The sequence below is a fragment of the Pomacea canaliculata genome, linkage group LG6 (assembly GCF_003073045.1).
Source record: "Pomacea canaliculata isolate SZHN2017 linkage group LG6, ASM307304v1, whole genome shotgun sequence".
NCBI classification, from domain to species: Eukaryota; Metazoa; Mollusca; class Gastropoda; order Architaenioglossa; family Ampullariidae; genus Pomacea; species Pomacea canaliculata.
In genome coordinates, this window is record NC_037595.1 from 26762065 (window position 1) to 26779481 (window position 17417).

Here is a 17417-nt window from a genome sequence, read left to right on the forward strand (position 1 = left end):
ACAGAAATCTATCCAGTAAACGTGCATTTCGAGAACCAAACACAAATGTTGACACTGCAGGCTATATGTACGTACTATATTTAATATGTTAGCAGGAATCCGAAAGATTTCATGCAGCCATTAAACTCGATCAGGTACATCAAATCTGAGCAAAATAAGATCAAGTTTAAGCTGGCTGCATGAATATTAGTCAATCTGTGTTGGCTGCCTTTAGGTATGGTTCACAGCAAGGTTGTGTTGGTTTTGACAACTGTGGATGGAACTGACAATTTTACCTCGATGATATACGATCTGTTTGACATTTTCAACATCAGGACACCAGTCCCAAAGCATTATAAGAGTCTCTCAAAGCCAGAGACTTGGGATTGCATTGAAACCATGGAGTTACATTGCACCACTACACAACAAAAATTGAGCACAATATGGAACGTGCACGTCTTGAAGAATGTTTGGTTAAAAAGTGTAATAAAATTTCTTGAGGTAAAATATTCTATTAAGTTTCCATCACATGTATTCGTTCTTACACCAATGCACACCATGTTTCACCACACACATGGGATGACTATGTAAATACATCAAAAGAACCTGAAGATGGCATCCATACAAGATAAAAATTAATAAACACTCATTTATTGTGAAATCAATTTAGCAGACTTTAATTTTCAAACATAAACATGTACATGACACAACAGAAGTTTGGAATAAATAATATTTTTTCCCCTCAACCTACCTATGCTTCCAACTTTTACACTGTTAATTTTTTTCTTCCAAGAAAAAAAAAAAAAGTGAATGTCTGATATTTACTCCTTCTACACTCAAAAAAAAAAAATAGTCTCCTGAAGAAAAAACAAGTGAAACATGCCCCTGGCCTTTTTTTAAAACAGATTTTGTACAGAAAGAGTAGAAGGTAGTTGGGTAGGTACTGTGGCTTAAATTGCTAGTCCAAAGACACTAACTATGCAGTACATTGTCTTGTTTTCCCATCGCACTGTGCAGCTGCCTGTGAAACAACAAACAAGAGACTTTACTGATGAGCAATGTCACAAAGTGCTGCATTAGTAACCTTAGCATACACCTTTGTGTGAACAATCTAGCACAAATGAAATGTAAATGTGCTGTGCAAAAATTCCAGTGGGTAATATTACCACAGCATTTTTAAACATTAAAAATTCTTTTTTTGTGTGTAGATTCTCTAGTGCAGACAAGGAATACAGTGAATTATAAATATAGTAAAGAAAAAAAATTGCAACATGGTCTCTGAATACGTGGTTCAACTTACCATCTGTAGCATTATCCCAGTAGCAGGAGCTTGCTGTGTGGAGACCAGCACCATTCTTTTGCATGATGACACAGGTCACTGCAATCAGTTATATGCGCACACTATTATACAATGGTATCATAATCAAAACACTTAGACATTGTAAATAGCTGCTGCACAGTCTGTTTTCATATTGAAGGATACCTGCAGGAAAGGCAACTGTAATACAGTCATTCAACAATTATGATACAACTACTATTTTTTTAAAGGACATTAAATTAAACATAAGAATAACAGAACACTGATGATGCTTTTAATGTGAGCTTTTGTTTTGTTAAGAAAGATTTAAAGGCTTTATGAAAGACTAGGCTAATACCAACACCGATAAGTCTACTGTATTTCTCATTTCCACAAAAAAAAAAAAAGTATTCCATACAAGATTAATACAAAAAGAAAAGCAGCTATATTTTTCCAAAGAGGTTTTGCCAAATCTTTGTTACGCCTATGCATGGGCAGACATATACAATTGCCAGCCTAGCAAACCTTTGTGAAGTGAAACTGCACAAAGGAAATTGATACCAACATGTACCATGGCAGTCACAGTATAAAAAGGAATCTTGCTTCTCTTTTGCACTTGATAAAAGGGATTGCATAAAGAGTACTTTTACAACAAAAGTAATTGTTTACTTGAGGATTTTTAGGTCTGTACATTGAAGTACATAAAAGAGGAAATAGTATCTATATATTCCTCCTTACATCTTTTTTTATACCATTACATCTTGTCTCATACAATGAATACAAATACTCAGTGCAAGGTAAACTATGGTACAGTATCTCATTGGACAGTTCATGCAAACAACCTAAAAAATTAATTGTTTACACTTTTCCCAAAATAACTAATTACTTTTTCTAAGTTTTTTACTCAGTAAACTGATCATTCCACTTCACAAGGCATGTTTATCGCAGAATCAGCAAGCTTAGTGACAAACACACAGGCAGGAGACACCATACTCTCTGTAAATTTGAAGGTTCAGAGTTTATTAGCAAACACAGTCTACACCGACAACTTCAAAAATGTAGAGATATCACAGAAACATCTCTAAGTGTACTCGAAACCTTGCGGGGAAAATTTTTACTCTCACGTAAATTTAAAAAAACCATAAATTTACATCTTGGTATTTCTTACCTATATCTATATTTGTGAACAAGTGTTTCACTCTCAGTTAACATTTTTTTCATAAGGTCAGGATCAAATTTTGTCTGCTTGGCAACATGAAAGGCTGTCTGTGCATGTGTACAAAGGTTAATTGGCAGAACCTCAAGGAAAAAATAAAGTCACAAGAGAACAAATACCATACAGAATGTGTAATTCACTCTTCTTATCAAAAGTGAATTTAATAATAAGTACAACCAAAACCTAAGGTATGTAATATACTATAAGCATTTCTTACTCTTAAGAATAGCTGTTTTGTTCAACACCTGTTGTGCTCTTCTAATGTTCTTGTCCCTTCTTTAGTTGTTTTGATTTTGTTTGAATCCTGTATTTTATAAAACTATTATTTTTTTATTAGTTAAGAGATTTTTGACCCTTTATAAAACCAGTCATGCAACTATATATATAACCTTACCAATATATTTGAAGGGTTTGCCAAGCTTGGTAAGTTGGTTGAGGCACTGCTCTACAACACTGGAAGTCCACTGGTTTACTTTATTGTGCTGGTAAGCATTACCTCCGATAGCTCCCTCAATAGCCTTAGAGCAAAGTAGTTAAAATGCAAAAATAATACAATATCACTTTTAATTTCTCATACATTTTCAGTTCAGTTTATTATGAATGAAACAGCAGAAAAAGTACGCTTGGGAAAAATTAAAACAAGATTGTAACATAAGGATCCCAATCACTTGTTCTCCATAATAAGGTTATTTCTAGTAGACTAGTTGGAATTAACACTATGGGAGTATGTTGGCCTTCAGTTATTTCATTTCTAAATCAAACAACTAATCTAATATTCTACATTAGTCAGCTCCTACTCTACATTTCTATAAAACAGAAATACTGCTGAAAATAAGTCAATAAGATATGTTTGCGTGTGGCAGTAAGAAAGAAAGAAATATGAGGAACAGCTAGCATACCTCTTTGATAATGTTGGTGACCTCATCAACAACGAACGCCGTCTGGAAACCAAATGTTGACACAAAAAAGGTGTACTTTGTATAAAGTAAGAAAACAAGCAAAAATTCTGTTCACCTGATAGCGAAAATGAACCACGTAACCTCAGCAATGAGCAGTAAGCTCTTGTCTTACACTGTATATGTATGGCACCCAAACGTCAATCATCCGTCTACAAGAGGTAATTTTATGCGGAGTTATGGCTGAATTAGAATCACGAATTTAATGCGCTTAGCTGTAGAAAATATAGTTCCTCACCTCCTCTCCTGACTGGAATTCATCCATGATAACTTTGAACTTTATAAACGAGTGAAAAAGGAGTAAGCAATGTAATAATGACGATGTTGTGGAACCTGCCTGTCTCGTTGACAACCAGCTCTCGCGAGTTCCCGGAGATAACCTCATTAGCAAGGGACGTAACACGTTTTCCTTGAAATTAAATGCTTTCCCTTGGTCGGTTCTTTGACACAAGGCAAATCGTTCAAAAGAACGAAGAGCTGAAGACATTCTTTTACTGAGAGCGATCTGCTAATGATGACTTCAAAGAACGTTTATGAGACTCCAGAAATTCGCAAAATCACTGCCTGACACGGGACTGTTTTGATGAGAGCATTTGCATACCTACTGAATTAGTTCGTGCCAGTCTTATATAAAGCAGCTTCGACGTGGTCCGAAATATTTGTCCAGCACCAGCATTCATCCCACACCCAGTCGACATTTTTTTTTTAAAATACTATTTACAGGCCGTATTTTTAACATTTTTGGAGCCCATTAAAACTACTAGTTCGTTTGATTTCTACAGACACTGACAGACGATTGGAATTAAGCTGCAGTCAGCACACCACCACTTGTGGCACTGAAGTGATGCAAGGTTGCAGTACTTATGAGTAACTGCACTATTTTGACACTTCTCGCAAAGACTGGGCTATCAGACAAGGCTTTTAAAAACAGTTGCGCGCACGCACACACGCAATCACACACACACACATACACACACACAGTTTTCGACCCGTCGAGTGTGAGGTCCGATGATAGCTTCGATAAGACGAGGATAATATATGTCACATGCATATACAGTGAACTATTAATAAGTGTAACACTGGTTGTGTCAACAGTCCTGTTTATGGGTTTATACCTCCGTGGGCTTTCTCTATCCCTCTCTATTTATCTCCGAGCTTCTTTATTTATTATTTTTTTTCGAGTATCATGTCATCACTTTTCACACTTTGATCTTCCATTTCATCCTTCTTTCTGAAGGTGCATCTGTTGTACTATCGCTCCATCACTTTTCTAATGAGATTTCTTTTTTCGTTAAACCCTTTTTTTGCCCTTTTTTTCCTCCTTCATTTCTCTGTCTTCTTGTCTGTGAGGAAATAAGCGACAAATTGAAATAAGCATCTCGTAAGACCTCCGTACCCCTCACCATCCACACACACTCACACAGAAATCTACTTAATGACCTTATAACATTTTATAATCGGTTAAACTCAAAATGTCTATTTAAGTGCCAGATTACATTTGACTAATTGCACTTTGCACGGAAGGATAACAGTGTGGCCATGACCTGTGCGTGACTTGCATATAAAACGTTCTTGCTACCTGCGCTGGGTGACCAGTGGGTGAGATTACCTGCAGACGTAAGTAAAACAGTCTACATTACATAATCGTACAGTTCCTTTATAAAATGTTGTCTAGGCTTCGCTCTTATGTCTTTATTGCTTATGATTATGTTTTTAGTGATGTTTTCAGAGTTTGTTGAGTTCGCATGCTTAAACATTTTCTTCGTTAAACATCTACTTACCTATCCGCTTTTTCTAATGTACAGACCTTGTTTTTCTCACCTTTTAACTGAGCCAGAAGCTCAGGTGGTAATGTTCAACTACTGCGACTTCTGCTACTGAAGATGACCACTAAATCTAAATGCTAGCGGGAAATAAACGACTATGGCTGTGGTGGTTGTTGGTTGGTGATGAAAAACCATAACTGACATAGTTAAAAATGTAAAAAAAATGTACACTGCTAATACTAGTAGCATGTCACCTTAAAGAAGAGTGTTTCATCAACTGCTTTTCTTTACGTTTGACGTTTAAGGAAGATGATAGTCGCCTTGTTGCTGGTCGTTTTGGCGTTGTTCTCACTGTGGTGGTTGTCAACACGACGCCCGGCAGGAGCACCTCCAGGACCTGGCTTTGCTCTTCCGGTGCTGGGTCATCTGCTTCTTGTGAAGTCAGATCCTCGGAAGAAGTTTGCAACATGGCGGCGACAGTACGGTGATGTGTTCAGTCTGTACCTGGGCAGCCAGCTGGTGGTGGTGCTCAACGGCTACAAGGTCATCAAGGACGCCCTGGTCAAACACGCCGACGCCTTCTCAGACAGGTCGCCCATCCATATCCTGGGAAGCGTTCAAAGTAAAGGTGCGCAACGATGAAGACCAATAAATGTTGAAAAAATTTAACTGCCTTTGAACTACTCGTTTTAACGTGTACAAATCTCTCTTTAATTAATATTTTCCCACAAATGAATATAGACGTTTGTTTCTCCGCTTCACACACTGCTTCCCCGCCCCCTAGCACAGCAACCTTAAGGGACAAAACCCGATGTCGCACGGACGTACGCACGCAAAGAACGTTTAAAAAATGATAAATGAGAAAAAATGCCCACACCCAGAAAAGGAAAAAAGCAATAGATGCAAAAGACCAAGTTTACCGAACTCACAGATACGCAGATGGACATTTGCGAATGTACATCAAAAATACAAAACCCACACTAACGGTCCCGAAATGTTCAAGAATGCATCTTCCAACAGCTTTGAGCAGACGACACTTGACGTCAGACAAAACAACGCGAGAGGCGCGCGCGTCAACAAGAAAGGTCTGTCTTATCCCTCGAGATAAAAAATATCCTTGGAAGATAGCGCTCGATGCGTTTCCCTTTTTCTCGCGAGTCCAGCAAAAAATGTCTGTCCTTTATTGCTAAAAAAATAAGGTCTGACACGCGACACCCACCTTTATACAACTAATTATGATAAGAGGAGTTAGCCATGTCTCCAGAATCATTTTATTGTTGCAGGTATCATCGAATCATCGGGTCCTGTCTGGAAAGCTCAGCGGAAGGCGTCCCTCGAGATCTTGAGAGAATTTGGCATGGGTAAGAATATCCTGGCTGAAAAGATCCAAGAAGAGGTCGGGGAGTATATCAAGGCTCTTGCCGAGAAGAAAGGTCAACCCCAGGACCTGGCCCAAATGACCCAGGTCAGCGTGTCTAACAACATTTGTTACATTGTCTTTGGCAAGCGCTTTGAGTACGAAGACCCTGTCTTCAGGCGACACATTCGAACTATCGATGAGAATGTTCAGGGAATAGGTTCTGCGAACCTTGCACAGACACTCCCATTTTTACGATTTCTTCCTGGGGATCTTTTTGGAATTCAGAAATTGTTCAAAAATACGGTGACGATTTTAGAAACTTTCACAAAGCCTTACATCGACCATCACGCCAAGAATACCGAGAGTTCTGTGGACAACTTCATCAGCGCTTATCTCAGAGAAATAGAAAAACAACAGAAGAAACCAACGCCTTCCCTTATAAATGGTACTTAATTATATGAACTATCTAATTATATTAAAATTTTGTATCTTTGTTTTTGGCGGTGATGCTGTAATGCTTCCATTTTTCGTCTTCTCTTTCTCCTCTTCATATGGTCAAGAGAGAAAATGGAGGAAATCAAGAGATTGTTAACTACAAATAAAATAATTGTAGCGAAGAGCCCTCGGTAAATCATCAGAATTGGAAAAAAACTAAGGTAGTGGGGGAACTAATTTTGAGATAGCACCTTTCTGTTAGGAAATAGCAAGAGGCTGGACATAACTTTCTGAAACCTAAAGAGGGTGTAAGCTGAGCACTTTTCCAGTTCGCGACTATCCCTGTCAGTGTACTTTGAAGATAAAATAAAATAAAATAAAATAAAATAAAATAAAATAAAATAAAATAAAATAAAAGCTATCTTTCGAGCAAAAGGTAAAGATTTTTTCCTCATTAACTAAACAAAATAACCACAGTAATCATATTTCCAATGTTTTCAAACAGAGATCGACTTGCAGAAAATAGTTTTGGACTTGTTCGCTGCGGGAACAGAAACAACATCGACATCCATCCGCTGGACCATCGCCTACTTCCTTCACCACCCTGACGTGCAGGACAAGTGTTACGAGGAGATCCAGAGAGTCATCGGGACTGAGCGAGCGCCCACCATCCGCGACAGGACCCAGCTGGTCTACCTGGAGGCCACCATCTCCGAAGTCTTGCGATACGCTGATATAGTACCTTTCAGCTTACCCCATTCCACGGCCTACGACGTGGACTTCAAAGGCTACACCATTCCCAAAGATACTCAGGTCCTCGTGAATCTGAATTCTGTGCTGCGCGCGCCGGAGGTCTGGGGCGACCCCGACAAGTTCCGTCCTGAAAGGTTTATCGGGGAAGATGGCAAACTACTGAGATTTGAGGAACTAATTCCATTTTCCATTGGTTTGTTGCATTGTTATTATTTCCTAATTATTGCCAGCCATTCAAATCTTACGAGAATATGTCATCACTATATTCGTGAATTAGCTTATATCTTTAGCGTAGTTGCTACTTCTATGACAACGGGGAAAATGCTCAAAGATTTGTAAATTTTACGAATTTTATTTATATCATTTCTTTTTCAATTTGTCTACATCCTCTTCGATTTGCCCAAACATTCTGTTTTCACATTCTTTAATGTTAAAAAGCTTCCTCTGAATAGACTTCTTACATTTGTTGCTGTTACTTCAGGACGACGAGTGTGTCTGGGTGAAGCGCTGGCGAGGATGGAGCTGTTCCTGTACCTGGCCGCCATGATACAGCGCTTCCGCTTCCTGCCACCTGCAACTGGAGAGCTGCCATCTTTGCAAGGAACTCTGGGCGTTGTGGATGTTCCAGACCACTATTTCGTGCGTGCCATTGCGAGAGAGTGATAGCTTGAGGAAGCAGACATAGCCAACAAGTGCACTGCTTCTTACGATACCACATCAACTGATAAAGACAGACAAAAATGAGCGTGCAGGCAAGAGGGAAAGAGAGAAAGCTCCTCGAGTGTAGTTAAAGCCCTCTGCGTCATACATTAATAAATAATCTTTGTATGTGTTGTGGTGAAGTCGAGTGTGTGTGTGTGCCTGAGAAGCGATTTTACGGCGTTCATGAGTCGGTTGTTCACTGTTTATGGTTGTGTTGACGTCAGAAGCACTGCAATGCTAGGAGAAATATACGTGTACCCCGACTCTATACCCACTTTCTAAAGGCCACACCAGCCACTGAAAACAAATTAAACAATTAAACTTTTAATTCTTCCCGTTTACATTTAAGTTGCTTCTTTTTCTCATATCTCAAGTAAACTTTCAGGTCGTTTTTTTTAAAAAAAGCTTTATGTGATGTTTTGCACTTAATCTGGTACTAACATTTACGGAAGTATGGAAAATCAAAATTCTTTTCTCATAAAAACGTTTTTCTTTAAAATCAGTGAGGCAGGCGTCGAAAAAACTGCAAAAGCACTAATGCAAGTATACAAAGACTGGACATACAGGGCTTCATGTCAAAACAAGGAAAAACAAAAATAAAAAAATACAGGTAGTACTTTCAGGTTCACAAAAAACAAAAACAAAAAAATATCACCAACTATTTCAAGTATTGTTTTAGGTTTAACCCTTTGGGCACGACAGGCCACGATTGTGGATTTGCCGAGGAAACAAGGGACAGGCACTTTTCATTTCTTTTATTGCAAAGCTCAATCTTTCTCCTTTCAAAAAATGTCTAGGTTTCTTGGTCAAATGTTTACCCGAGAGCAGCAATAATAAAAAGTACACTTCACCCACTGTCCTCTTTACAGTCTTCAGTTATTAGCCGGTCTTTGTGATACTTATACTCTGCAGTGCTCAGAGGGATAAGGGTAGGTGCAGGCTTAGGCTTCAATTTTTAAAAGTGTCTTCTATTAACAGCGGTTTCAGATGTCATGGCGCACACCACAAAGCTGTTTACAAAGTGCGAACCGCTGCTTCGCATAAATTCGTCCGATTACATACAACCAGTTCAGTATTTATCATGCTGATTTCAACATAGACACGAACCTAGCTCTGAAAAGTGCAGGCAGGGTTTAGAGATGTTCGCCCGGTTCGCAAAGGATGTTGTAGACGGAATAAGATACAATCCTTAAAATAGCGATTTCAGTTCTACTCATCTTAGAGCAACAGCCAGTTGGTTAGAAGCCATCAAGCGCAGCTGAGAGCTAGGCACCTAGCTCATTCCGATCGTTATTTTGAACGTAGAATTGTGGTCTGGTGCACAAGACACTACTCAGGAAGAGCAGGTGGAGATGTGAGTACACGCATTTGCAAACTTAACATTTTTATATATGAATATATTGTTTGACCTACCTCACTAGAGTGACCTAGACTATAGGTTATTGTTTTTGAACTTTGAAAATATACTCATGGATGTGTATAGGCAAGTTCGTGATGTATACTACACGATTGGCTCGTTTTCGTCCATGCATCGTTGGCTGTCCTCGTTGCTAATTTATCCTTAATTATATAATCGATTAATTACTCCTGTCATTACTTAGAATCAACAAGATAGCTATTGTCAGCGTGCCTTCATCCGTATGTAACATCCGTCTAATCACATGAAAAGTCCGTATCTGTTTTTATATGTATCAGGTTTTTAGTACTTGCTTTCGGCTTGGCTACAGCGCGTCCTGTCTGGTAATCGCGCTCCGCAGAGCTGTGCGATACATTGCTGTAGCCACAGTAGTAGTCTGAGGTAATTTTGTGCGGATACAAATGAATACATAAGGGAGAAAACACTAGAACCTTTAGGAATTGTTCCGCTATGGATTACTTCCCTTTAAAAGCTAAAAAACGTGTACTAATCAGGTATTTCTTTATGTTTGAAAGTAGGCGAGTTTTTAGTTGATCAAGCTCTATGTCGAAGTCGGTTGCTGGTAATTCAACACGGATTTGTACTCAAACAACCGAAAATGAGAAGAAAATAGTAATATTGAAATTCTAAAGTATATTCTAATAAAATATATGCTTGTTTGGTACTTTCTAGGTGTAGATAATGTATAAACAATTTTCTTCTTAATTTCTAACTTCTGACCTACTGCTCGATTTGGGAATTCGTTGTCCGGTACAGTTAAAGTCTTTCAGTTGATTATCTACAAGAAAACAAAACCTCTAACTGTTAAAATTTACACCACGTAAATATGTTTAAAATGCTCTTTAAAGAGTATCACAGATTTGAGTTTAATGAAGTTAATAGAAATTTTTTTAAAATGCCAATCGAAATATATCATTCGCGGGTATTCGCCGTAGCTTGGCAAAAGTGCACAGCTGCACTATTGTACTTTTAAAAAATCGCATCCTGTTGGAACTTGTTTGGAGCTTGATGAATAGGGCTAGTCGAAATATTTTAAGAACACAGTCAGTTGATCTGGGAGTAGCCGTTTTTCGTAAATGCTGTATTAAACCGCCAAAGCAGAATACTGCAGACGGAATAGACATTTGACCACTCTTAGTTGGTAAATGTCACTTCTTCTCCACCAATATAGCAAACATTGTGAACAGTTACTCGCTCAGCCAGAGAGAGAGAGCTAGGCACCTAGCTCATTACGATCGTTCTTTTGAACGTAGGATTGTGGTCTGGTGCACAAGACACTACTCAGAAAGAGCAGGTGGAGTTGTGAGTACACGGTTTTGCAAACATAATTTTTGTTGTATATGAATAGAATTTTTTACCTTCCTCACTAGAGTATAGTAGTAGTGTGGGGTAATTCTGTGCGGATACGAATGAATACATAAGGGAGAAGACACTAGAACCTTTAGGAATTGTTTCGCTATGGATTACTTCCCTTTAACAGCTGGAAAAAAAAAAAAAAAAAAAAAAAAAAAAGTTAACTAATCAGGTATTTCGTTATGTTTGAAAACATAGCAAACAGTGTCCACAGTATTAATGCACTTTCGAGGTATCAGTATTCAGAACTGTAACTAAATGGAGAATTATTAAACCGTATCCCACGAAATATCGCCTCCTAGTGTCACGGGATTCACGATCACACAGTCGGCACGAACACACACCCACTCGCTCAGCCAGAGGCGGGACACAGTTCCTGTCAAACCTCTAATGAACGTAGACCACAACAATAGGAAGTGAACGTACAAATAAAACCTTCAATCACACGTAGATAAGAAACTATAAAGTGTAAAAATACATAAACACATACGCAAGAAAACACAGATGTACCCCACGACCAAGTATAAGAGATAATGAACGACGTTGGTAAGGGAGATAACAATAATAATGGCGCTATGAGTTCTCACCCTTGAAGCCTTCAGGGCCAGAAGTAGATTTAGAGAAGGTCGCAGTTTGCTTAGACTGTCTCTGTCACCTTCTGTGGCCTTGCGTGACGCTCTCAGAAAATGATGCAATAAACTCTGCATGACGTGTGCATGACGGTGTTATGCACTATTACGTCATTCTAGGCTTATTTAGGGCGTTGTGACAATTCTACAGGGTAAATGTACATGATGAAACAAAATGAACTCTTATCAAACGTAAAGTCAGTCCTTCTAGATGGATCTGAGACATGGCGTGTGACAAACACCATCGCCAGCAAGATTCAGACATTCGTCAACAAATGTCTGCGCCTCAACCTCAACATTAGATGGCCCGAGAAGATCTCCAATATAGACTTTTGGGAGAGAACCAACCAAACACCTGCCAGCCAGGACATCAAAAATGTGAAGTGTGGCTGGATCGGTCACACCTTGCTAAAGCCGGCCGACAATTTAACGAGACAAGCTCTGGGCTGGAACGCACAGGGGAGGCGCAGGGTTGGGAGACCCAGACAGATATGGAGGAGATCAGACCACAGCGAGGCTGAGACAGCTGGCATGACATGGTCCCAGCTGGAGAAGGACGCCCTGAACCGGATCCGATGGCGGGGTGGAGTTGCGACCCTATGCCTCACCGGGTGTGAAGAAGAAGAATGTAATGAATTACATTTAAATAGAGACTATTTTTTGGTCTCTCCATGTACTGATGACCTGGACAACTGTGCTGTTGAAAAGAATACACCTTACTGTTGCCTTTTGTTTGAGTTGTATCGCCTTTTTTGAACATTAGATTAACGGACCTGAATTCAGTGTTCAAACTGTAGGATACAGTTACCCAGCTAAATGTAGGACAGAATGCTTTTTTTGTGGCCCTTTGGTTTCTTTATCTACCCTGTACTCTCATTCAGCGAAATTCTCTTGTTCTTTCTACCCCGGTCTCTACATGAACCAGATTTCGTTACATTTATTTTCCATGTCGAACTAATAAGATAATGTCGACATATCCAAAACCTTTCGGCAATACAACAAACAAAGCACAATCTCTCGATTCCCAGAATAACAACAGGAATGTTCTAAAAGCATACGGGGTATCCCCGTACAAAGTCACGAGCTGTAACTAAGGGATAGCCAGATCGGTCTACACCTGCTTTACCCTTTTCACGGATCTATTTTTTGTTTTCACGAAAACAAATGTAACTGCAGTAACAGTATAGAAAAACCAAAATAAAACAACTGGTGATTTTATTTTCATTTTCAATTGTACAGTGCCCTCCCACCCCACTCATCAGTGGTTCATTCCTTTTTCTTCATCTGCATGAGCGGTAAGTCACTTATATTGTTTTTATTTTAGTGACACGGGATTTATCTAAATTAACTTTCCAATGTTGATAACAGCACCATGGCAATTCTAAAGGAAATCCTCGACATCAACACAGGCCTTGCTTTAGGCGTTGCCGTGTTGTCGTTGTTGTGGTGGTTTTCCGTCAGACGACCTGCAGGTGCACCTCCAGGACCTTGGCTGGCTGTACCACTGCTGGGTCACCTGCTGCTGATGATGAAGAAAGATCCTCCGCAGCAGTTCGCAGCATGGCGACGACAGTACGGTGACGTGTTCAGTCTGTACCTGGGCAGCCAGCTGGTGGTGGTGCTCAACGGCTACAAGGTCCTCAAGGAAGCGTTGGTAAACAACGCCGACACCTTCTCCGACAGGCCTCACCTCCCTTTAATGGATTTTGCAACCAAGAGCAAAGGCAGGTTAAATTGTATTTAAAATAATCTTGAGCTATCAAATTGTTTCCAAAAAGTGGGTCATCGTGAAAGTTTCCGTAGTTGTTGAGGTGAAGCTGCTTTGAAATTTCATAACTGTGGCAAATCCATTTGCATAAAAACCTGTTGCGTAGTTACAAGTTGCAAGCTCGTCTGTTGACCAGCACCGATTGCTAAGATTACAGGTTTTGATAAACAGTATCCAATTGTAAGTATACAAATACACTGTAACATTGTAACACGTTTGTGGATTGATGTGGCAACAGACCTTTTGGACAGATTGAGATCAATGTAGGTTGTCCTTTTTCCATCGACTGCACTCACCCTTTTTTATTGCATGTCTCATAAGTGAAGATGTACTTTAAAATTCACTTAAAAACTACTTGAGCTCTGCACCACCAATAAAAATCACACACACTAATATGGACTAAGGATCGCCTAGAAAATTAGGTAATTGTAAGGAAATGTTTATGTTTAATAGGCGTTAGTGACACCTCTGGTGTGGTGTGGAAAGACCAAAGAAAGGTTTCTCTGGATATCCTACGAGAGCTAGGGATGGGCAAAAACGTGCTGGCGGTAAAGGTCCAAGAAGAGATCAAAGAGTACATCAGGGTCATATCCGAGAGCCAAGGTCAGCCACTGGATCTGAGACACTTGACCCAAGCCAGCGTGTCCAACAACATCTGCTCCATTCTCTTTGGCAAACGCTTCGAGTATGACGACGATGTCTTTAGAAACAGCCTTAGGTTGATGGATCACGTTTTGCACGATGGGGGAGCGGGTGCAGTGGTCACTTTTCTGCCTTTCCTGCGACACCTGCCTGGAGATTTCTTTAAGTTGAAGCACTTAGTAAGCAGTATTCTACTATTGCTTAATGAGTTTATCAAGCCTTTTGTAGACGAGCACAACCGCAGGTATGAGGAGGGCATATACGAGGATGACGACTTTATTGGCGCCTACATCAGAGAAATACATCATCATCGCAACAGGCAGTCAGGATCACCTCACATCAACGGTAAACATTCTCCGATTTTTCTGTTTTAATAAGAGATTTACTATTGGCATGAGTCTACAATAAAACCTCCCTATCAAGACTGGCAAAAATTCACCAAAATCAACTCGTCAATGAGAGAAGTCTTAGTAGGAATGTGAATAATAAGAAGAACCGCAATAGTAACAAAAGCAAAATAAAAGAAAGTTTGACCTACAGCAGTTATTTTTACAGACAAGAACTGCGGCTGTTATACAAGTATTTGCAATTTGCAGATGTTAATCTCCCGAAGACAGTCTTCGACATCTTCATAGCTGGCACGGATTCGACCTCTACAGCTATCCTGTGGACTCTGGTTTACTTCCTTCACCACCCTGACGTGCAGGACAAGTGCTACGAGGAGATCCACAGAGTTGTCGGCACAGAGCGAGCGCCAACCATACAGGATAGACCGCAGTTAGTTTACATGGAGGCTGTCATCATGGAGGTTCTTCGCTACGCCAACATTAGTCCACTAAGTGTGCCACATACCACCCCATGTGACGTGGAGTTTGGCGGATACACGATCCCTAAGGGCACTTTTGTTTTCCCCAACCTGGATTCTGTGATGAGAGATCCGGAGATCTGGGGTGACCCCGACAGATTCCGACCTGAACGTTTCATTGGAGAGGACGGCAAACTGTGGAGACCTGAAGAGTTCATTCCCTTCTCTATGGGTATGTTACATCACAGCCGAAATGTTTTTCGACTGCTTATCTTTTCCGGTCTTTCTTCGCATACAGAAGTCCTTAAATCTGTACTTTGATAAGATGAGGTTATTCACCCTCATATTTTAACATATTTATACATATTTATATATAACTAACAAACAAACAATGAGCGCGTTTTTGTGGCGAAATCCTTGCATGTTTATAGTTGTGTTAGGTTAGGTGAGTTACCTTAGACGTGTGAAAGTTTCAGACAGTAAAAGTTATGTCTGTTTAAGAAGTTTAAGTAAATAATTATTTTAAACTCATTACTGAATAATAAACATTTTATATACAAGTGGTTTTTTATCTTTTAGTTTCAGCTCAGCTGCTAAATGAATGTTTAATTTCAACTCAATTTCTTAAACATTTCTAACAGACATGGCTTTTAGCTTCATGGTTGTCGTGATTGCCTACAACGATATACTAGCACGATATATCCATCTCAGGATATTCGTTTTTAGAACACGTTTGTTATGTTATTCTCGATATCGAAACTATATAAAATATAAAAAAAACTATTGTTAACAGGTCGACGCGTTTGTATGGGTGAGGCGCTTGCCAGAATGGAATTATTTCTATATCTGTCATCAATGGTACAACACTTCCAATTCCTCCCTCCGGAAACTGGAGAGCTGCCATCTTTGCAAGGCCTGCTGGGAGTAGCCTATACCCCTAAACACTTCAAGGTTCGAGCTGTGCCTAGGATGTGTTCCACAAAAGAAACATCTGAATGAAAACAGTAATGGAACGGACGTGTGTTAAAGGAAACCGAAACACATCTGAGTTTCCTATTTATTTATCATCAAAGCTGTATACATTACTGCAGCACATCTATTAACGAGTGACAGCCTCAGTTTATTTTTATCTGTTTTTTTTATGTCATACGTAGAGAACACAGATCGTTGACCAAGAAAGACTAATCAACTGAGTTTTCAATGGCGAAATGTTGGGAGAGACCTACACGATTCATAGCTAGGATAAATACATTTTAATGCAGTTTGTTGGACCACCTTTTTGTTGAATTTTATTCTTATTAATACTAATCCGCTTGCGTACAAGTTCTTTTCATCATGCATATGCTTCATTTGTTTTCAAAGCGTACACCTTAAGCAGATTTTTTATTTCTTTGTCGTGTACATCACACAAATGATATTTAAACGGACATCAATATTTATTTGAATTTGAATGTAAATAGACAAAACATGTGTTGTATTTGAATACTATCATTTAATAAGACTCCTTTTTTGACTGACTCGGATATCACTACAGTTATAAAGTTTGACGAAGGTACTTTAAAGCTGGTCAGTGTGTAAAAAGGTCATTATGGGCGTAAATTAAAGAGGATAACAATGTAAGCAAGAATAAAATTAAGTAGGTCTACTTACAGGCATTGAAATCAGTAATAAAATTTTAACAGAAAAGTGGGAGCCTTTTAACAAATTTACAACACAGCCATTTTATAAGGAATAGGAATGCATGACGATATTTTTGTAGAGGGGTGTGTAGGATTGTATGGAATTAAACTTATCACAGAACGTGGATTACTCAATCTGTGTTTGTGTGGTGGAAGCAATAAAATCCTTTGTTTTTTTTGTTTTTTTTAAAATAAATTTGATTGTCGCTGGGACAGGTTTGTGTAAATCATTTCCCTATATAACACTGCATGTTGTTCATTCTACAGTCTTTTTAAAGAATCGTTTGCAAAGTGCGGACCGTTCAATCACATTGTGCCCACTTATTCAGATTGTCATTAGACTGGGAGTCTCGGTGGTCTGCTCGAACTCCACTTCGGAGAAGATTTGTTAACAGAGAAAACGTTTAAAAATAAAAGAAAACAAACTCCCTAGCAGCACACACAAATGTTTTAGCTGCTCACATTGAAAACTGACCTCAACGTTTCCATTCAAAACTTCAAAAATATCTTTAAAAAGTAATACATCATCACTGTTGGGCAAGCTATTTTTAATTTGTAGTCGGCTAGACTACAGCTACTTTTTTTCAATATGTAGCCGGCTACACTACAGCTTCAATTTCCCCAAAAGTAGCCAGCTACTTTTGCCTACTTTTGGCTATG

The 17417-nt window shown here is 39.2% G+C and overlaps 3 protein-coding genes across 3 annotated transcripts; 2 read left to right on the forward strand and 1 right to left on the reverse strand.

Annotated features, from left to right (window-relative positions):
- Positions 1-628: 628 nt before the first annotated feature.
- Positions 629-3843, reverse strand: LOC112566472 (dynein light chain Tctex-type 1). The gene is made up of 5 exons (XM_025242684.1): positions 3687-3843; positions 3392-3433; positions 2887-3010; positions 1280-1357; positions 629-1000 (listed from the first exon to the last, which is right to left on the reverse strand). Exons 1-5 carry the CDS (start codon positions 3831-3833, stop codon positions 930-932), a joined length of 462 nt encoding a protein of 153 aa, XP_025098469.1. The 5' UTR covers positions 3834-3843; the 3' UTR covers positions 629-929.
- A 1136-nt stretch (positions 3844-4979) lies between these two features.
- On the forward strand, positions 4980-9111 carry LOC112566467 (cytochrome P450 2E1-like). The gene is made up of 5 exons (XM_025242676.1): positions 4980-5065; positions 5520-5842; positions 6498-7019; positions 7515-7955; positions 8244-9111. The coding sequence occupies exons 2-5, from the start codon at positions 5524-5526 to the stop codon at positions 8423-8425; spliced, it is 1464 nt and encodes a 487-aa protein (XP_025098461.1). The 5' UTR covers positions 4980-5065; positions 5520-5523; the 3' UTR covers positions 8426-9111.
- A 1902-nt stretch (positions 9112-11013) lies between these two features.
- On the forward strand, positions 11014-16970 carry LOC112566469 (cytochrome P450 2U1-like). Its single transcript, XM_025242677.1, has 6 exons — positions 11014-11183; positions 13103-13158; positions 13232-13587; positions 14085-14618; positions 14870-15310; positions 15872-16970. Exons 3-6 carry the CDS (start codon positions 13236-13238, stop codon positions 16075-16077), a joined length of 1533 nt encoding a protein of 510 aa, XP_025098462.1. The 5' UTR covers positions 11014-11183; positions 13103-13158; positions 13232-13235; the 3' UTR covers positions 16078-16970.
- Positions 16971-17417: the final 447 nt, after the last annotated feature.